Genomic DNA, 20,457 nt, shown 5'->3' with positions numbered 1-20,457 from the left:
GGGTCCAAGCTGCCTCTGAGTGAGGACATGGAAAGCTCCTTTCGAGGTGCGGTTTTTGAGGCGACGGTACCTACAAAATGGAAGCACCGGGAACTCACCCACGCTGTCACCGGGGTGGCGGCCGCCCCCGCCCCCCGTCGCCGGGAACGATGGGGGGCGCTGCGGAGATCCCTGCCGCCAAGAAAAAGCTGGTGGGTAGCTGCGCAGGGGCGGGAGGGCGGCGGTCGCTGGCCAGCCCTTTGGCCAGCAGAGGGCGCTGAGGCGCAAGCGAGCAGGCTGCTTCCAACTCATGGTGTGAATAGAAATTTGGGGTGCTGCGGGGAGGGGGCGGGTTTAAGCAGAACCCTGCGCAAATTATGGGCTATCAATTAAGGGCACAGCCCAGGCGTGATACCTGGGACCTTCCTCCCTCGGTTTCCCTCTACAACAGGTAGACCACTGCAGAGGCGCCAGCCCAGGAAGACTCAGAGGGAACTCAGGATTCCAGCATGGTTTTATTGGTGTGCTAAGCACAAGCTAAGTGCTCTCACAAACACTATCTCCAGGTAAGTGCCCGTAATTCTGACCTTGGAATGCCCTGCACGCAGGCAGAAGCACTGTGCAGACAGTTCTCACCAGCGCCCCCTTTCCTCCCTGGCCTCTGGCTGTTCTCCTAGCACTGGCCCCCTTCTCTCAACACACGCCCCCTGTCACTCCACCTCCAGCCTCGGACCTTCTCCTCCTAGGGATTTTCTGGGCTTTGGGGAGCTTCGGTTTCTGGCCGTGGGGTCTCAGAAGGAGCCATTTGGCCCCCAAACCCAATGCAGAGAAAATCGTTCAGGGAAGGACTGGTCCCTAGGTGGGTTCCAGGGGCCAGAAGACAGGAAGCAAGCTGCCCCGTGGTGATCTGGTAACCCAGCAGGTCCATCTAGCTTTCTGTTTTCACCCAGTTTCACTTCCCGGTTCTTCCCCACCCCCACCCCCACCTTGCACAACGCTGGGAGGAAGGCCTGGGAAACTGCCCCGGGGGCACTGGTGGAGACACCCGGGAAGCTGGCCTGCTGAGGTTGTGCCCGGTCATTCACAGCAGGAGAGGAGGCTGTGCTTTCTTCCTCTCCAGTGAAGAGCTGAGGGTCCTTCTCCACCCTGCCCCAAGCATGAGCCCCACCCCCACAAGCCCTCAGGCCCTGCCTCCAAACCCCTGCCCCCTAGGCCATCCACCCACCCAGGGCTCAGGGCAACCTCCTCAGGGCCTGGACACAGACCCTTGACTTCCGAATGCTGAACTTTCTGTGTGTTTCTCTACAGCCACCAGGTTCTTTCTAGGCACACACGCTCTGGGCCCTGGCCAAGGGTCTGGGCCAGGGGACGACGGGGAGCAGCAACCTGGGTGCTAGAGAATTATCGGCCGGAGCCAAATTTCTTCTGAGCTTTGGAGGCCCTGCAGGAAGCCAGCCTCAGTGCTGTCAGCAGTGGGCAGAGAAGGCAGAGCCGCAGAGGGGCAAAGGCTGGCTTGTCTGCTAAAAGGCCAGTGACTGTCTGCACCCCAGGATGGCCGCTGGTGGGAACTGGAGCCTGTAGAATTAGACTAGGTGGCGTCTCAGACACTCTTGGCCTCAGACAGTTATTTTCAAATCCTCATCTTGGGCCAAATCACTTCTTGGGGCATAAGAAGTAGAAGGAACTGATGAACTGGATTCTGTACAGGCTGACATTTCAAAGAACGTGAGAGCTGAAAAAACCTCAGAAGACACTGGGGGCAACCCTTTCAATACGCAGATGAAGAAACAGTTCCTTCAACAGTGACCGCCTCATTCTTGTCACTTAGCAAGCATCCAGGACCAGGACCTGGCTCTCTGGCTCCCAGCCGAGCCCCTCCCCGGCCTTGCTTGGTCTTGATGTCCTCTCAGTTATTCTGAAAGTGCTGGGCCTGACTCATCTGACCTGCCCATGGCCTATGGCCTATAGCCATGCCACACCGCAGCAGGACCCCTCGGTTTTAAGGCCCAGTGAGTCAGCTAGAATGGGGGTAGAGGTGAGGCCCAGGGTCAGGCCCCAACTCTTTTGGTCAGCTGGCACTCAGCCAACAGGGGCCCAGGCATCACGGAGCAGAGATGCTAAGCCACAGAGAGAAACTCATGGTCCCCGGGCATCTGGGGCCTGGGCCAGAGGCTAAGGCCTGGCAGGGCAGGGTGTCTGCTGAAGGCCAGACGGGGCCCTCTGCCACGGCGGCAGCTCTGGTGGGGCAGTGGGGTTGAGCGAGGGCAGGGGGTAAAGTGCAGGCCCAGGCTCTAGGCCCAAGGGACTGGGATTCCCTGGCTTGGCCATCCTGGCTCTGGGGCCTCCTTTGTATCCTGTCCTGGGGTGGGGGGTGCACCCAGGACACGGTGGTGGGGACAGAGCCAGGCGTCAGGGAGCCTGCTGCTCTGAGCAGGCCAGACAGTGGGGAGATCGGGTTTCAGCCCAGCTGTATTTTTGGCTGGAAAGGCTGGGGGCCGAGCGAGGCAGGCACAGCTGCCCCTAGAGGGGCACTCTCCTCTCCAGCAAGCACAGACCACCTCTGCTCAGATACGCCGCCATCCACCACCTGCCCCCACCACACACACTGCAGGCCAAGGGGAGTCAGGTGTCAGCCCGAGGCTAGGGAATCACTCTGGGCTTCTCCAGACTGCCGCTGAGTTTCTGTAGTGTCTTCTTGATCCGCAGCGCAGTGAGGCGGGCGCAGGGGTTGGGGTACCAGCACTCCCGAATCATCTGTGCCAGGCCCGATAGGACCTGGGGGCAGGGACAGAAAGGCAGAGGAGAGGAGCAGGACATGGGATGGGGAAAGTGGGAAGGAGGGGCAAGGAGAATGGCCCAGTGGTGGGACAGTACCAGCAGAACAGGAAGGACCAGAAGAGGGAGACAGTGTTGAGAAGGAGGAGGGGGGGAAAGATAGCAGTGAGGGGAGAAGGGAGGGATCGGGCAAGGATGAAAAGAGGAAAACACACGGAAGAGGAAGAGCGTGGAGTGAGAGGGGTGTGGAGAAAGGCAGGCAGGGCAGGGGGACATGTGCGCACTCAGCCCCATCGGTGTGTAGTGTCTCGTCCCACCCTCCACCTCCACCTCCACCAAGAGCCAAGAAAAGGGAGATGTACAAGCCTTGGGGCTCCCACACCCCCGTCAGCAGCCACCCATGTGGAGGGCGGTGTCTCCCAGCCCTCCACCACCCCCGGCCGGGCCCCGTGAACACTGGAAGAGTGCGTGGTGGGAACTGCCCCCAAAATGCACGTGTCCAAGGAAGAAGCCATCCCAGGAAGCTCAGTGGCCCCAGAGGGAGCCGACCTCACCTCCAGTTGGTTCTTGAGCGGGATTTTATGTGTGTGTGCATATAAATGCACGTGTGGCTTTTTGTGGGGGTGTGTATTGTATAAAATGCACGTGTGTCTATGTGTGTGTACATGCATATACATATATGCACATGTGTGTGAGTGTACATTTGAGTAGAAGGGTGTGCAGGCCTATGTGTTTACATTCACATGAGTACCTGTCTTGTAAAAGTACAGGGAGTGTTTTAAGAAAAGATAAAAACAAACAATGGCAAAAACTTCATGGTAAGAAATGCAGTAGGGAACCTCTGATTTTTCTGGCAAGGTGAAGGGCTCTGAAAATCCCAGGTTAACGAGAGGGTCCCCGGGGGTCCATAGGCCAGGGGTGTGGGAGGGTGTAGCCAGGGAGGCCCCCTAGAATCAAGCCCCCAGAATCTGTCCGGGTGCAGCAGAGGCCTCAGACAATGGTTCCTCGGGGCCCAGACACTCCGGCTGTGAGCCACCGCCCCCTGCCACCCAGCCCCCCGCAGAGGCCTCACCGGGTCTGCAGCCAGCCTGTTGGGGATGGTGGGGGTCTGCTGGTCAACACACACCACCTTCTTCATGTCGTCGAAGCTGGGGTCGTTGGGCACCATGTCATAGAAGGGTGGCCTGTAGTCCTCCACGATGCCTGGGAGTGGAGGGCGGAAGGGACAGTCACTTGGGGCCCCAAGAGGGCCCAGTACTACCTGGAGGACACCTTGCTCACCCTCTGTCCCAGGGGCCAAGAAACCCGCTGCCTGACCGTGCTGCCCTAGAGAAGAACACTAGACTATCACGAATACATAATCACATCACAGGTGTTACTACGACCACTTATCGTGCACTCACCACGCGCCAGGCACTGTGCTCTAAATGCTTTCTGAGAATTGTCCTGTCTTTACAATACTTTTAGGAGGTGGGTGCTGTTATTACCTGTATTTTACAGTTGAAGAAATGAATGCTCAGAGAAGCTGAGGCCGAGGCCGCACAGAGAATGATGGCAGAGTCAAGACTTAAACCCATCTGCTTGGATTCCTAGGCCGGTCTCGTTCCCGGCTTCCCGCAGCTGCTTCCCAGGCAGGGCCCCGCTCTCACAGGTGCCCAGCAACACCAGTGCTCACCGAGCACTCGCCCAGTGCCAAGCACTGTCCTGACTGCCTTGCATTAGTCCTCACCACAATGCTACGAAGTAAGCGATATTACGAGCTCCTTTTCTATAAGCAATGGAGTTAAGGCCAGAAAGGTTAAGAAGCTTATCTGAAAGCACGGGGAATAAGTGACAGAGACAGGGTGTTTAAGGCCCCCCAAATCTAACCAAAGGCTGTGCTCTTGACCTCCAGGCTACCTGTTAGGGAGGACAGCTGGCTGACTGCTGGGCGAGGATGTGGAACCAGAGGAGGGGCAGAAAATGCCTGTCCTCAAGGAAAGGGATTTTTATCCAAATTCAAATAATATCCACCCCCTCTTAAGGCTGACACAGGCCCCCGCTGACCCCTCAGCCAGCAGCACCCGTCCCTCCTAACGCCACGGAGTGCGCGATCCCTAGTGGGAGCTCCCTGCAAGTGATGGCTGTGCAGCCGCAGACGGCTCCGCAGGAGAGGCAGACCTGGCAAAAGTGCCCCGAGCCCCTCCCTGCTTCCCAGGCCGAGGCTGGGGACCAGGGCCACACGGCTGCTGCACTCCACAGCCACAACCCGGAGCGCCCGCGCCAGCTGTTCTCCCCACGGCAGACTTCCAGGCCGGTCCCTGTGCCGCTCGCGCCCTAATCAGCGCTGCGCAGAGGCCTGAGCGTGTCTAATGGGCCTTTAATCAGCGCTGGGGCTGACACCAGATTACAGTGTTTATAATGCGCCACGAATCTGTGTGGGGCTGACAGGGCTTCCCTCCGTCCCAGCAGCCTGCAGTCAGCCTCCCCCTCAGCCCTGGCTGGTCCAGCCTTCCTTTCCTGCCTGCAGCCTGGTCCCCCTTGGACCAGGGGCCTTGGCTCCTGCAAGGTACCCGCTTCCCTGACCCCAGCCTCTAGAGCTGACTCTGAAAGTTCATCGCTGAAGGGACGGGAACCTGAGCCCCTTGAGTCTCCCAGAGGGACTGGTCACACCTTGGCCTCCACCCATCAATGCCTGCTGAGAGCAAACGAAGCCTGGCATGGAGCTGGCTCCTCGTACATGCTCAGGAAATGAGAATGTCCCTCTCCTCAAGGAACAGAGCTCCAGTCACTTCCTGAGGCTTGTCTCCAAACTCTCCGTACTCCTGGCAGCCCCACCCCATGGGCAGCCTCCCTGAGGACTAACAAGCCTCCTACCCAGTCCAGGCACCACCGATCCATTCATCCGCCCCCGGGAAGGCACTGGCCACAGGCCCCATTCATGCTGTATGGGGCCAGCATGAATAAGGTCCCCCCATGTGCTCCCAGCCACTGCAAATCTGAGTCCCCTGCGGCACCCACAGTCACAAAGAGGAAGCAGTAAGCAGGCGGCACGGGCACTGCTGTATCCGAATTTTTGTGGGCAAGAAAACCAAGGACCAGAGAGGTTTGAGCAGCACAGTGGTGACCAGCGCTGGCCCCAGCGTCAGATTGCCTGGCTTCAGACCCTGGTGCCGTACTCAGCCGGCTGTAACCCCGTCTCCGTCCCCTCACCTGTGCAATGGCGACGACGATGTATCGGGGATTCATTAGGACAACGATAATTGCCACTCGTACTGACTGAGCTCCAGAACAGCTCCCATACTATCCCAAATATTTCTTCGGATCATCTCAACAACTAGAAACTATTTTTATCCTCATTTTACAAATGAGGAAACTGAGGCACAGACATTCAGTAACTTGCCCGTGGTCAGTGGCAAAATCGGGAGCTGAATGTTGGCAGTGTGGGTCCAAACCCACGCTCGTAACTACTAAGCGATACCAGCTTTCTGACAACACGGGACCATTAAACAAGGCATTGCACGTATATCACCAGGCATCTGGCACATATTTAAGCTCAAAAAATGTTAACTGATACTAATGTTTCTGTTGTTACCACTTACCCAAGATGTCACAGCCAGAGCCACAGACTTGCAGACTCAGATGAACTTAAAAGGTTGCTCAGCCGAACCAGCGGGCGAGTAGCAATGAATGGAACACAGGCGGTCTGGCTGCAAGCCCCTCTGGCTGCAGGCACCAGCCTTGGCCGGCAGCCCCCGTCTCCTGCCGTCTATTCACTTGCCCCACTCCCCTCCCCCACCCTGTGCAGGGTGGGCCCTCACCATTGACAATGGTCCGCCGGGTGATCTCCCACAGCACCAGGCCAAAGGCCCAGATGTCCGTCCACTTGTAGGACTCGAAGCAATCGGTGCGGATCTGCTCGTCCAGCACCTCAGGGGCCATGTACCGCTTGGTGCCCACGCGTGGGTTGTTGCCGATGTCCAGACAATCGCTACCCTGCGAGTGCATCACAGCCAGGCCTGTGGGTACCAGGGCTGTCATTTCTGCTGCTCACCTGAGCGCACAGACAGGGTGGCCCCAGGCTGGGGCCCAGGGGGCAGGTGGGGTTGGAGGTGAGGTACAGAGGGGCAGGCAAAGGGACACCTGTCCGAGGAGGGCTGGGAGAGCCACTGGCTGCGTTTTGCTTCACTTGTGCAGTGCTCTAGGTGCCCGAGAACCCAGAGAGATGTGAGTGAGCAAACAGGGGGTATTGTGCCCATTTCACAGAGCAGAACCCCTGTGCCCTGTGAGGAATAGCAATGCAGTCAGTGAAGCCAGGATGAGGACCCAGGTTCCTGGCTCCCTGCCCCCGTCTCCCAACTCCTTGAGCCGGGGTGGTGTGGCGGAAGAAGTTTAAGCTTAAAAAGAGTGTTAGGCAAGTTGTGGGGTTCTTGCAGAGGTGAAATGAGAGAGCAAACATCTCTTAGTTTTAAAGCATCGATTGATGTCATCGCTGCCACCAGGCACACACACAGGCAAAGGCAGAATCGAGTGCAAGGGCGAGCGAACTGAATTGTGAACCCTGTCCCCCTGCAGAGCCACCCATTCTGTGTCCCACCCCCCCCAGAAGGGCCCACCATATCCCACCCCACTCCCTGCAAAGGCCCCACCACCACCGGCTCACCCAGGTCCGCGATGCAACACTGCAGGTTGCTCTTGACCAGCACGTTGCGGCTCTTGAGGTCGCGGTGGGCGATGGCGGGTTTGCCCTGCGTGCCGAAGATCTCCACATGCAGGTGCGCCAGGCCGCAGGAGGCGGACACGGCCAGCCTTAGGGCCAGATGGGGCTCCAAAGTGTGCCTCTGCAGGAAGTCGTAGAGCGAGCCGTGCTCGTGGTAGTGCGTGATCAGCCACAGCTGCGTGCTTGAGTTGCGGGAAGTCATGTCCGAGGCAATAAAGCCTGTGGGCAGAGGGTCAGGCGGCTTGGCCAAGGGTCTGGGGATGAAGGAGGGTGGACTGGCCAGGGTCGGGGCTGGGACCGAAGGCACAAGATGAACTGGGTCAGGGCAAACCTGGGGCTGGGGCTGGGGTGGAAGCCACTCTGACTTAGGTCAGAGAGGGAGCCGGGGCCAGAGGTTGGGGCTTGGTCAGTGTGCAGGGGCTGGGGACGCCAGCCCGGAGCGCAGGAGGACGAAGGCCCCGGACTGGCCCTGGCGTGGTGCCGCCCCGCCGTCCCCGCCGTCCCCGCCGCTTGCCTAGGATGTTGTCATGTCTGAGCAGCACTGTGTTGTAGATCTCCGTTTCCCGGAACCAGGACTGCTCGTCCCTCGAGGAGAATATCTTGACTGCCACGCTCTCGCCGTGCCACAGGCCTCGCCACACCTCGCCATAGCGGCCCTTTCCTGATCCGATGGCCGGGAGCAGAGGGGCAGCAGTCACACGAGCCCCTGGGCACAGTAGCCCCCAGAAGAGCCTGCCGTCCTGATGCCACACCGACCCATCTCCAGAACCTCTGACACTTACTTTCACCTTAATGCAGAGCCAGGCCGGCTGGCAGGCCACCCTCCCCGGCCCCTCATTCCTCACCGGCTCCCACAGAAGGACCTGGCCCTGACTCATCTCCAAGCCACTGCAGAATTCCCATTCTGAGCCAGGCCTGGTCCTGCCTGTGACTCGGGAGGCTGAGAGCTCTCTGACCCCTCCAGGCCCTTGGCCCCCAGCCCCGAGGCTCACCCACACACTCCACCAGGGCGACCTGCCGCGCCACGGTCCTCTGCACCAGAAAGGGGAGTCCTGAGCCGCTGCCCGTTGTGCAGTCACTGTTCAGGAGGTCCTGGAGGCACCGAGAAGCCACTGAGAGGCTGCCCCTCCCCCAACCCCCTTCTCCCTCCTCAACCGGGCCCCTGCTACCGTGTCTCCGAATGCTCCTCATTCACCCAGCCCCCCCACCCACTGGACTGGGACTGGGCCTTTCTCAGCTACCTCTGCGTCCTCTATGACTCTGGCTTCTATCCCTCCCCTGCCCTGTGTCCCAAGGTCTCCGTGTTCATACCCCCAACATGCTGTCCCCCTGCTCAGATGCCTTCCGGATGAGTCTGGATTCACCCAGATCGTTGTGCAGGCCCAGCTGTTTCTCCTGCTTCCGCCGGACTTGCCACACGCCCAGGGCACCCAGGACCACCAGGGCCAGCAAGGCTAGCACTGGGCCCAGGATCAGAGGCAGCTGGCCACCTACTTGTGGCTGTTCCGGGGTTGGGGTGGCGACTGTGGGGGGACATTGAGACCCAGTTTCCATCGGGCCAGATACCCCCGCACCTCGCCACCCCGCCATTAGATCCCTGGGTCCCACCTCCCCCACCCTCCTGGCCAGAGCAAGAGGGGAAAGCAGGGTGAGAAGGCAGAGTCTGAGCGGACGGGGAGGGTGGCCAGGGCGGCCGGACGCACTCAGCTCCAGGGACACGTTGTGGTTGCAGAGCGAGCTGTAGCAGCAGTAGTGGTTGACGAACTCAGTGGGGCGCCCCCAGCAGAGTTCTTCATGCAGGTTCCCACAGCCTCGGTGCTCCTGGGGCTGCCTGCCCTCCTCCCGCATCAGCACCACGGTGCACCAGGCCCCCTGGCAGGTAGACCCCTTGCAGTGTGGGTTCTCACATGTGCAGGTCACCAGTGGGCCCCTCGGAGGCTTCACGGGGTCTCCTGGGAGACACAGTGGAAGCTCAGCCACTCTGAGCTCCCCGGGCTGAGCTCAGCCACCACTGCCCTCTCTCTGCTGGCCCTCCAGACAACCCCCCTGAGGCACTGGTCCCTTAGTTCCACCCTCACATCATCCTTCCCTCCACAGCCCTGCTGCCACCAATGGGCAGCTGAGACGAGGAGAACCAGGCCTCTGACCCTCCCTGATCCTAGGAGCTCCCCGCCCAGTGCCAGGCCCAGCCCTGGCCCCCGGCCCCAATCCCGAGGGCTCTTCCAGGGCCTTCCTGACAGCATCCCACTCTCTGCACCCACCCTCTTCAACCCACACAGAGGTTCCCACCCTGGAGTCTGGCAGAACACCAGCCTGAAGGTTTGGATCGAGAGAACAGCAGAGGAGGGTTGGGGTAGCTAGTCTGATTGAGCCTGTCTCTGCCCTCCAGCCAAGCTCCACAGTCCCCTTTCCCCAAGTCCTCAAACCCAGCCCCAGCCAGAGCTCAGCCGGACCCCCCTTTCTCCACTCAGGCCGGTTTCCTACAGTACTCACCCTGGGCCAGGCCCAAGGCCAACAGTAGCATCAGAAGGCTTCTTCTGGGAGGGTCCAAGGTCATGGTCCTGGAGAGAGGAGCAGGAGAGGGGGTGCAGTAATATCTGTGAAATGCGATCCCCTCAGCGTTTTCAGCCACTGACCGTGGGTCCCTCCCACCCAGAGGAAATCACTGGGAGTGTTTTTGGGGGGGACAGGGAGGCCTCCTCCCTACTCTGTGCATCTGGCTTTGGGGCGGCGCCTGCAGGGGAAGTCCTGGTTCACTTCCCCATGGAAACCATCCTGTTAGGGGTAAAGGGTGGGGAGCCGTGTTTAAGTGACTGAGAGCTTGGGGGACTCCCAGCTCTGCAGCCCTGCAGCTGAGCTGCAGCTGGAGCGCCCGGAGAGCCAGGGCTGGGGTGGAAGGGCCAGCTCATCAGCAGCACCCCTTCTGTCCTCTGCCTCTCGCCCCCCTCTTCTGACCTCCTTCTTACCCACCCTGTTCCCAGTGCCCCCCCCAGCCCTGGCTGCCTCGAACATAAACAGGCTCCTGTCTTCACTTCCTGCCATTCAGGGTCCCGCCAAGCTGGGAACAGGAATCAAGATTGTTTAGATTGGGGTCTGGATAGAACAGGCAGGAGTCACGCACGGCATGGAGTCCTGGGCACATTCTCAGGGCAGGCTGGGGCAGGCACAGGGTCTGGAGGGGCCACCTGGGGTTGGAACATGCCCGTGACAGAATCCTAGGGGTACACCTTGGGAGTCATGAAGCCCAGCTCCGTACTTTAGAGAAGGCAGGACTAGAGAAGGCAGGGGGAACAGACTTGCCTAGGTGCAGCCCGGATGCCAAGGCAGCACCGGGAGCACGACCCAGGTGTCCGGACTCCCAGTCCAGTGCTCTTCCCACTGCCTCCCGACCCACGGTGGCAGCGTGCGTGAGCCTCAGGGCTGTGGCAGCCACACAACACTTTCCTAGGGCTCGCTCCTGCTAGGTGATGGGAGCCTCCCTGCCACCTCACCAAAGTATAAGGAGCCCTCTGGGCGCGATTCCTCGGCCCCTTTGCTTTCCTTGCTGTCCTGGGAAAGGGCGGGGGTGGGGCCAATGACATGGGAAGGGAAGTGAAACACATTTAGACACAGAATGTCTGACCTGCCATGGCCTGCTAAGGTTGAACTTTTCCTGAAGTTGGATGAAGAGTGTTGAGGGGAGTCATTCTGATCTATGACAGTCCCCAAACCTAGTTCCAAACCAACTAGTGCTTCAGAAGCCACCCCCTACTCCATTTCTAAGCAGTTTAGAACAAGAAGGTAAGGGCTGGGGCTGTAGCAAGAAGGACTGAGGTCAGACAGTAAGAAGGACTTTCTGAAAGGTGGTGAATATGCAGGCATTTGCCTAGGGACTGGATGCCCAAATAGGGTCAACTAACATGAGAGAGAGGGAGTATCTTCTGGCATCACACAGTGAGGCTGGTAGGGCCGGCTGTGTTTGGCCACATAGGCTGCAGAAGGCCCATTACTAAGAATGGTACCAAATGAAGACCCAAGATGCTCAGGCTCTTGGGGCAGGATGGCTGCGAGGGTGAGGGGAGCTTCCTATACCTCCCTGGCTGGTGGCAGCCCTGGCCTTCCTGCCCAGGCTTCCTCTGCCCCAGAGGAAATGGAGGCCTGGGCTGCTGCAGCTGTGTCCCCAGCCTTCGCCTGACCTCCTGCCTCTTGTCCCTCCTGGCAGGCCGTGAGGACTCTAGCAAGCACCGAGCAGTGGGACTGGAGGCTGGGAGGGAGTCCCGGGAGAGCAGAATTTGTCCACTGGGGTGTAAGCAGAAAGCCCTCCTTGGCAGCAGCCTTTGCTTACCCAGAAGGCAGCTAAGAAAAGGGTATGAGGCGGGAAGGAGAGGGTATGGGGCGGGAAGGAAAGGGTATGGGGCAGGAAGGAGAGGGTATGGGGCAGGAAGGAAAGAGCGGGAAACAATGAGGATGAATCTGGCATCCCCCTAGCATCCTCTACCCGCACTCCACTTCGGTGACCATGACCCAGTGCACCCGCTCAACTACCCGATGGTGCATCAGAACCACCCGAAGGGCCTGGTTGGAAATGCGCACTCTTTGGTCTCACCCCCACTCCAGGTTCCAATTCGATCAGAACCTGGGACCAGCAAGAAACATGCATTTTTTAAAAATCCCACAGGTAATTCTAATCAGCGGGTTCCTTGATGTCTCACATAGCATTAAGGCTGGTCCCCCTGCTTTCATTTCACAGGGCCTGCTGGGGGAGTGGGATTGGGGTGCAGAGGACAGGACTCGCACTGCCATCCAGGGACCTCCCCCTTTACTGGGAGTGATGGGACACACGAGGCCGAACACAAAAGTCAGGGGCTTGGAGACACTGTGGGGAAAGTGTGGGCCAAGGGCCTTGCTCTTGACATCCCCCCGCAGCCCCCCAGACCTGGAAACAGCACAGGGAGATCCTGGCAACGTCCGTGGTACCCGCCTCTGGGTTAGTCCTGGAGACATGGTGGAGGAAAACTGTGCCTGTCCGATCCCAACTGGGCCCACAGCAAGGGAAGTGCAGGAGGGCGCTGAGCCCTGACCAGTTCAAACTCGGGAGCTGGCCTGTGACATTTGACCTGCAACCTGCCTTGAGCACCAGTGGACACCCGGCAACTGACGGTACCTTTCATTTTCTAGCAAAACTTCTCAAAATATCTCCAGCTGACAGAAGCATCACTGTTGCTGGCCAGAAGTCACAAATGCTAAACTAATGTCCAACACTGACTCACCCCTGTGACATCTCAGTAATAAGAGTTGACCTTCTCTGAGCACGGCATGTGCTCAGCACTGAACTGGAATGGTTCGTCTCCTGTAATATTCACAACAACCCAGTGGGGAAACCGAGGCTCAGGGATGTTAAGTTTCTTGCCCACAATCGCCACACAGATCTTGATTAACTGAAATTACTATCATCGTTCCTCCCTTGGCCACTTTATTCTTCCAAGTGTCTGGTGTTGTGCAAGCCCCTCAGAGGAGGAAAAAGTGTGAGTGGGTCTCACCGACAGTAACAGTCTGTCCACTGTGGTCGTCATCAAGAGGTGCCTGAGTGGGGTTGATTTAGAGGGGGAGGCAGAAATCGTCTGTGAGCTGCAGGCTTAGTCACAGGTGGGAGAAGCAGAGCAGGGCTGTGCTTGGAAGGTGGCCTCCAATCTTACCTCCCATCACACCTGCGGGATTCGTCAAACCTGTTCGCATCCGCTGCAATAGCTCTGCACAGAAGTGCCCGTCAGGGGGCCGGAAGTGCCTCTCCCTGCCCACCCGCATGTCTGACCCGCAGCACAGCAGAGAGCCAGGCTGCGCTGCTCCTGCCAGGCTGCCCCCTGCCAGACACAAGCACTTCAACTGCATCACTCCGTCAGCCTTTGACAGCAGCGTGACGTGGCACACCTGTGTTTAGGGCCTCAGACAGAACCAGAGGCAGCACAGAGGTCAGGATGTGGGCTCCGGCTCTTGTAGACTTGGGTTCAAGTCCTGCCTCTGCCCCTTAGAGCTTTGAGATTTGGGAAAAGTTACTGAAACTTTCTGAGGTTTAGTCTTCCCTGTGGTAAATAATAATAATAGTGCTCATTTCATAGGTATAATGTAGTGTTTAGCATAGTACTAAGTGGTACCTAGTAGGCACTTAACAAATGTTAGCAAAAACCCAATCATCACCTACACCATCCATGCAGTTTGGACAAGCGATTCAAGTCTGAATCTGCTTCTTCTGTAGGATGAATATAATAACCCCTCTTCTGCTAAATTGTGGCAAGAATTACATGAGAAAAATATATATGTCTATATAGTAAGTACTCAATAAAAAGTAGCCACCTTTAACCACCCAATGAGATGGAAGGACAGGTATTAGGACAAAGGGGGCAGTGAGGGATTAGAGAGGACGGACCTGACTCAGCCAGCAGCTGCCCGTAAACAGAGGGGGTGAAAGTCGCTGTCCACTATGGCTCCGACCTGGGAGGAAGAAAGGGGGCGGGCTCAACAGCACTGGCCTCCAGGGCGGACTGGAAACCTGGGGTTCCCTCCTGCAGGGAGACTGGGGACCCTCTGGCCTGAGCCCTGAAGGACGGCCACCGCGGGGTGATGATGCAGGTTAGGGGCGAGGCTCGCAAGCTGGAGTTACAGTGTCAGCTTCCTTAAGCGAGAGCTGCAAGGGCTGTTCTGGGAAAGCTGGACTTCAAGGGGAGGCTCAAAACGTTTGAGGTGGACCCTCACTCCCAGGGTACGTGGTCCCTTCTCTGTGAGTGCGGCAGGGCGCGAATCCTGGCCGTTTCACACGGATGAGAAGAGGAGAACAGAGAAGTGACCTGGCCCAGGAGCAGGTTTTTGACTCTGGGTACAGTCCGGCGCCCTCCCAGTCCCAGGTGCGGGAGGGCGAGCGCTCGCGGGCGCCCCTGCCGAGCGGTGGCTGACCCTGCCGCGACCTCTCTCGGGGCTCCGGGGACCTGCCCCGAGGCAGGGCCCGCTCGGGGCGCAGTCAGGCCGCCCCCACCCGGCCCCGCCCGCGGGCCTCCTCTCACCTCGGAGCCTGCCGGCGGGCCGCGGGACACCGGCGTGCGGCGACGGCCGAGGTCGCACCACGAAGGCTGGACGGCAGGCCCGCGCTGGGGCCGCCGAGGGGCCGGGGCCGGGGAGGGGCTCGCGCGGCGCTGCCGGCGCGGCGGCCTCCGGGACTGGGAAAGGGGCCGGAGCAAAAACGTTTCTTATTCCAGCGTCTTCCTGCTTGGCCCCGGCTCCACCACTCCCTCCTAATAAACCGTTTCCTATTGCCCAGCTCGCCGACCGGCCGCCCGCTCGCCCCTCGCCGGGGCTGCCAGGACCCGCGCCCTCCCCCGCGCGGCTCCCAGACCCCGGGGCAGCGGCCGGTCAGCCGCCCCAGCCGCGCGACCGCGGCCCGCGCCCCCGCCGCGAGCCTCCCACATCCGCCGCCCCGAGGGGGCGGGCCCCGGACTCGGGCGGCAGGGGTCGCTTGGGGTCCGGTCCCGAGCCACAGGGGCCGGAGCTCGATGGGCCGCAGGCACCACCCGAGGCCGGGGGAGGGGCAGGGTGCGGTGGGGCGCCCCCTGCGGCGCGGAGCGGCCGAGGGCTGACCTGACACCCCGGGGTGGGAAGGGGCCACCGCGGGAAGGCCGCGCGGGGCGGGGTCAGCGGGCAGAAGTTACCCCCGCCTTCGACCCCCACCCTGGTCCTCGGGGGCTGACGGCAGCAAGGGCAAAGTTTGGGGCTGGCAGCGGCCGAACCTGCTGCCCCGGCCCCTCCTCCTGCCTTCGGGGACTCCCACTCGGTCCAAATCCTTCAGCCTCCTCCCTCCCGCCCCTTCACTCCCTCTGGTCCCCTCCTGTCTCTCTCCTCTGCGCAGGGTGAACAGGCCCAGATGGGGCGGCTCTGGGTCAGGGGCCAAGACAGTCTGAGCCCCTCCAGCCGGCGCCTACGTGAAGCCGCCTCTCCTCGCCGGGGGCCAGGGTGGAGCGGGAGAGGCTGGAAGCTTTTCCGACTGCCGGTTTTGAGGCAGGCCCCTCACGCCACTAAATGGAGCTTCCGAAATGGGGGCCAGGGCCTGCCTCTGGGCACTGCTGGGACAAGGTGGACAAGGTTTGGGGGAAGCAGAATGGTCTGTCCCCCAGGGAGAAACGAATGCTTCCTCCTGACGCCCTCACACAGGCTTAGAGCGCTGATACCCTTCACTCGCTTTTCCGCCAACCGCTGTAAACACCCTGAAGGCAGGACCCCCCTTTCATTCCTAGCCCCCTGGTTACCCACCAAGGCTGGAGCCAGGGACTCCAGACTCGTTCTGAAAGCTTGGACAACTGACACCTCTCCGTGTCTCAGGCTGCCATCCGATCTGCTAAGTGGACATAGTAAACAGTGCCAGCTTCAGATGGTTGGCTGAGCCTGATGCAGGGTAGGCCGTCAGTGAAGGTGTTTCATCAAATTAATAACGGAAAAGGCTGAGGAGGTGGTGGCCTCAGCCACCTTTCTACTGAAAGACATGGATATTAGAAGCAAGTGCAGACCCCTAGGTGTCTTGCTCTAGTGGGAGATTCTGTAAGAGGGGCTGGGGACCCCCGCTCTGTGCCAGGAATAGAGGCTAAAGGCTCAGACAGGCATCAGTTATTCAGTGACCTCACTTCCTTCGCTGAAACCCTCCCCACCACACAGCTGCTTCGGACTTGTGAGCCTGTGAATTCCAGGACCAAGGCACACCCAAATTTCAGAGCTGCGTCCTGTGGCCAATAGGAAGTAGTGTGGGGTTATAGTGTCTGCTCTTTCAGATTACAGCGGCCACTCGGCACTCTGGTAGCGGCAGACTTGAGAGTGTGGCCGCTTGTCTGTCTGCCAGACCCACTCTGCCTCGTGGTGGCTTCTGATAGGCCTCTCCCAGCTGCAGCCCATGGGTCTCTCTGTCCCGGGACATGGAAATGGGATTTCCCAAGGGAAGCATTCCATCTGAGACACACTGAGAACAGAAACATGGAGACGGCCAAGAGCTGAGAGTCGCCAGTGTGAGTCAGTGGGGGTGGGGGACTTTATCTGGGAACTGTTCATGAAATAGATAAAAGTAGAGTACTCTTGGAGGAGGAAGACTGGGCCTGATGGGGGATGGGCTGTTCATCAAGGCCGGAGTCTCCCCTCCACTCTCCCCTCTTCCCCAGCCCTTCCCCTGCCCCCAGGCACTGAGCCCTCTGGGCCCTGACTCCTGCTCTTTGGAGCTTCTTGTGAAACCCGTGGCGTCCAAGCACGCAGGGAAGCTGGGGCAGGCACCAGAGAAGGGACAGAGTTGAAGAAAACAGTGGGGACTGGGCCCAATGAGGAAAGGGAAAAGGAATTGCAGGCCGTGTCCAAGTCGACAAGAATTAATTACACGGGAGGACCAGCTGTTCTCCATAATCAGCGAGGACAGAACAAGAGGAAACAGGCCCAAAGGACTGAGATTTAAATTTAGATATTTAGAAGGACTTCCCGGCAGTGCTCGAAGCAGAGGCCTGGAGCTCCTGGGAAGGGTGTGTGGGTGACACATAAGGAGATTCTTACCTACGGAAGACAGGTGACCTGGACCAGCATGAAGGCAGAAAAATGGACAACTTGACTTTTCAGCACCAGCCACGAGAGCTGAGTTTAAGTATCACCAGAGGAGGGGCCAACTTTGTGGTTTTTTAACCTGTGTAGACACAGGGCGCCACACTTAATTTAATGTTCTGCTGTTGCCAACTTTGAATTCTTAATAATGTTTGAACAATTGGCTTAGCATTTTCATTTTGTACTGGGCCCCACAAATTATGTAGCCGGTTCTGCACCACGATGAGTGGGAAGAAAAACAAGGGAAGGAAATTAGCAGAGGGTGAGCTGGGCTTTGCTTCCCTTAAATTGCAGAGCGGAGAGTTAGATCAGACAGCACAGGGATTTTTCCAATGTGAGAGACGTGAAAACAGTAGAACAGGGTCCCGGAGGAGGAAGGACTGGGGGGTCTCCTTCAGCAGAGCAGTGAGACGGATACCTGTGCATTCCGCTTTCCATCTACTCGGCGGAGGAGCGGGTCCGGCTGCGCGGGCTGCGTGGGCTGCGTGCGGCTGAATTCCGAGGAAGCCGAGGCGGCCCCTGCACATCTCCTGCAGTCAGGCAGAAGGCACCAGCGACCTGGGCTCCAGGCCTGGGTCACCTCGCTGGGCCTCAGCGTGTTCGTCTGAACACTGAGGCGTTTAGACTGGCCATTTCCAGAGGTCCTTCACAGCCTTGAACGCTCTTCTTGGACACTAAGTTTCTGGAAACTGCCTGGTCTTCGGGCCCTGTCACCACGGCTCAGGTGAAAAGGCAATCTGGCTGGTGCCAAGGTTCGGGGAGGGTGGGGACAGCCCAGCACCTTAGGAAAAAGCCTGGCAGACAGGGACCAGATTGCCTGAGCCACTGGTTCACCTTCTTCTTCCTCTCCGGCTCCTCCAAGATGTCCCCTGCATGGACTCATCTGCTCCTGGCCCAGCCCTAAGCACTGGGATGACTCATCTCAGGAGCGAGCCTTTTGAGGAAGGGCTAGCCTGTCAGGGCAGGAGGCTGAGGTTAGACCAGGGCTACGCAGCGCCTCGGGGTGGGTTGGCGCGGCCTGGGCGCTGCAGAGATGCGGCTCGGACGACCTCCCCCTCACAGTCCAGTGACGTCTGGAATGTCCCTTACCACAGGCCTTCTCAAGGCTCTGACCCTACCGAACTGGCCCCACCAAAGGAGAAAGAGGAGTGGAAAGAGGCCAAGCTTGGAGTTGGAGCCGTCGCGGGTGAACATCAGCTCCCGTATCTGTGAGAAAGGGCTGCTGATACCTCTCTGCCAATTCTCAGAATAAAAGCAAAATATCCACAAGAGTCCTCTACCAGCTAAAACCCCACGGAGACACCCGGTTTGTTGGGAGGGAGGGAGGGAGGCCCAGCTGCGGGACAGGAGGAGCGTGAGGGAGAGTCGCGGGCCCCTGTCTTCTCACCTGCTCAAAGCTGGGCGCCAACGGGGCCTCTCCTCCCGAGAGGCCTGGGCGGCGGCTGCAGAGGTGACTGCGCCACCAACGCCAAGGACTGCGATGTGAGGCAGCCAGTCTGGAAAATAATTCAGGACATCCCTAGGAAAAACAGGGTCAAATAAATACATTAAATTCCGCAGACGAGTTTATAGCGAGAGGCGACTGGGCCCGCCCTCGGACCCTCTCACTGCGGCCAAGCCCCTTCCCAAAGTTTCAGCTCTTCGCTTCTCTGGCATCTGCGTATGTAACTCTAAATTATATGTTGACAGCGGTATCTGTAGATTTTGTTCAGCTTTGCTGAGGGGTAACTGATAAATAAAATGGGATATTTAAAGCATCGCCATGGTAATCTCCTATGTGTGTGCATGGGGGTGAGGTCCTCCCGTCTAAGTAACATAGCCACCGCCTCACATGCTTGTTCATTCACCTGTGCGTGAGAGGACACTGGAGTTCCACTTGCTAAGCTGAGTTCAGTTAGAGGACACGGTGCTGTCCGCTGCGGTCACCGCCTCTCACATCAGACCCTCAGACCTCACTCATCGCACCATGGAGGGTCAGTGCTCTTTACAGCCTCTTCCAAGTTCCTCCATCCGCCCACCCCCAGCTCCTGACAACCCCCTTTTTTTTACTCTATTTCTATGAGTTTGACTTTTTATTTTATTTTTTTAAGGTTTTATTTATTTATTTTTAGAGAGGGGATGGGAGGGAGAAAGAGAGGAAGAGAAACATTAATGTGTGGTTGCCTCTCCTGTGCCCCGCACTGGGGACCTGACTGGGAATCGAACTGGCGATCCAAAGTGGCGATCCTTTGGTTCGTGGGCCGGCACGCAATCCGCTGAGCCACACCAGCCAGGGCTGACTTTTCTTTTTCTTTTTTTGAGATTTTATTTATTTATTTAAGAGAGATGGGGAAGGGAGGGAAAAGGAGAGGGAGTGAAACATCAATGTGTGGTTGCCTCTAGCACACCTCATACCAGGAATATGGCCTGCAACCCAGGCATGTGCCCTGACTGGGAATCAAACCAGTGATGCTTTGGTTCACAGGCCTGCACTCCATCCGCTGAGCCACACCGGCCAGGGCTGACTTTTCTTTTTAGATTCCATATGTAAGAGATGCTGTGCAGTGTTGGCCTTCCTGCTATTTATAGATTTAAAAACTTCAGATTTTGGGTCACATAGATTCTCTACCTCCTAATTATTGATTGTCACTTTGTGAATGTAAATAATGCCCCTTTGATTCCTGTTTCACTGGCATCACGTCGTAACCCTGGACTCTCGCTAACTGGGTGGTGGCGCCCCACCCTTCCCTGGAGCTGCCATGTTGCTGCCGAAGAGGAAGATGAGTCCGTTAGCTCAGGTGAACCACCCCCTCCCCAGGGCGGTGGGGGTGCCTGAGGGGCTGGGAAGGGCCCGGAGGGGCCGGGCTGAGCGTTTTGGAGGCACAGGAATTCTTAAAGGCACCAAGACTTTCGCTCACTCTGAAGAAAAGCAGGGCCTGAGTTTGCTGGGATGAGGGTGGAGCAAGGGGGTGGGGGCTTGGCGGGCCCTTGGGTGCTGCTGAGAAGACTGGTTGGGGATGAAGCCTGAGGGGGGAAGGGGACTATCCCCAGTGGGGAGGGCTTGGTGTTTGGACGAGGTGGGGTCCCCGGGACTTGAGAGTAGGTAACGACCCCGGTGGGGGGCAGATTGTCTGACAGAGGGGCAGAGCGGCTGGGCGAGGCCAGAGACCAGCGGGATTTCCTCCAGCTCCGGCCACTCAAGTGGGTGGGGCCGATTGCCGGAGCTGGACACAGGAATCTGCCTTTGTTTCCAGCTGGAGGGGAAATGCCATAAACCCTGCCCCCTTCCTACCCTCCGGCCTCCGTGCCCAGGCCCTGCCCTCCCCAGCACCAGAGGGCCTAGTACTGAGCACCTTCGGCCAGCTCCTGTCTGCAGGAGCCCCTCACCCGCAAACCTCTGAGCCTTATTCCCCCAGGCACATCTCTGGCATGGA

General features: G+C 58.7%; 1 protein-coding gene across 3 annotated transcripts; it reads right to left on the bottom strand.

Moving 5' to 3' along the window:
• Positions 1 to 481: 481 nt before the first annotated feature.
• ACVRL1 (activin A receptor like type 1) lies at positions 482 to 17,946 on the bottom strand. 3 transcript variants are annotated; one of them, XM_053661851.1, is made up of 11 exons: positions 14,488 to 14,576; positions 13,857 to 13,921; positions 9,947 to 10,014; positions 9,157 to 9,405; positions 8,765 to 8,976; positions 8,446 to 8,545; positions 7,968 to 8,114; positions 7,397 to 7,672; positions 6,555 to 6,752; positions 3,827 to 3,957; positions 482 to 2,754 (listed from the first exon to the last, which is right to left on the bottom strand). In XM_053661851.1, the coding sequence occupies exons 3-11, from the start codon at positions 10,008 to 10,010 to the stop codon at positions 2,620 to 2,622; spliced, it is 1,512 nt and encodes a 503-aa protein (XP_053517826.1). In that variant the 5' UTR covers positions 10,011 to 10,014; positions 13,857 to 13,921; positions 14,488 to 14,576; the 3' UTR covers positions 482 to 2,619. The 3 variants fall into 3 exon arrangements, with proteins under 3 accessions (XP_053517826.1, XP_036993231.2, XP_036993221.1); XM_037137336.2 differs by lacking the exons at positions 13,857 to 13,921; positions 14,488 to 14,576 and adding an exon at positions 17,463 to 17,946; XM_037137326.2 differs by lacking the exon at positions 13,857 to 13,921 and having other exon boundaries at positions 14,488 to 15,050.
• Between the last annotated feature and the right edge of the window lie 2,511 nt (positions 17,947 to 20,457).

This window comes from Artibeus jamaicensis, unplaced genomic scaffold, assembly GCF_021234435.1.
Source record: "Artibeus jamaicensis isolate MK-2021 breed Jamaican fruit bat unplaced genomic scaffold, CSHL_Jam_final contig_233, whole genome shotgun sequence".
Lineage (NCBI taxonomy): Eukaryota > Metazoa > Chordata > Mammalia > Chiroptera > Phyllostomidae > Artibeus > Artibeus jamaicensis.
The sequence above is the reverse complement of the archived record's forward strand: the minus strand, read 5'-3'. Positions and strand labels throughout refer to the sequence as shown.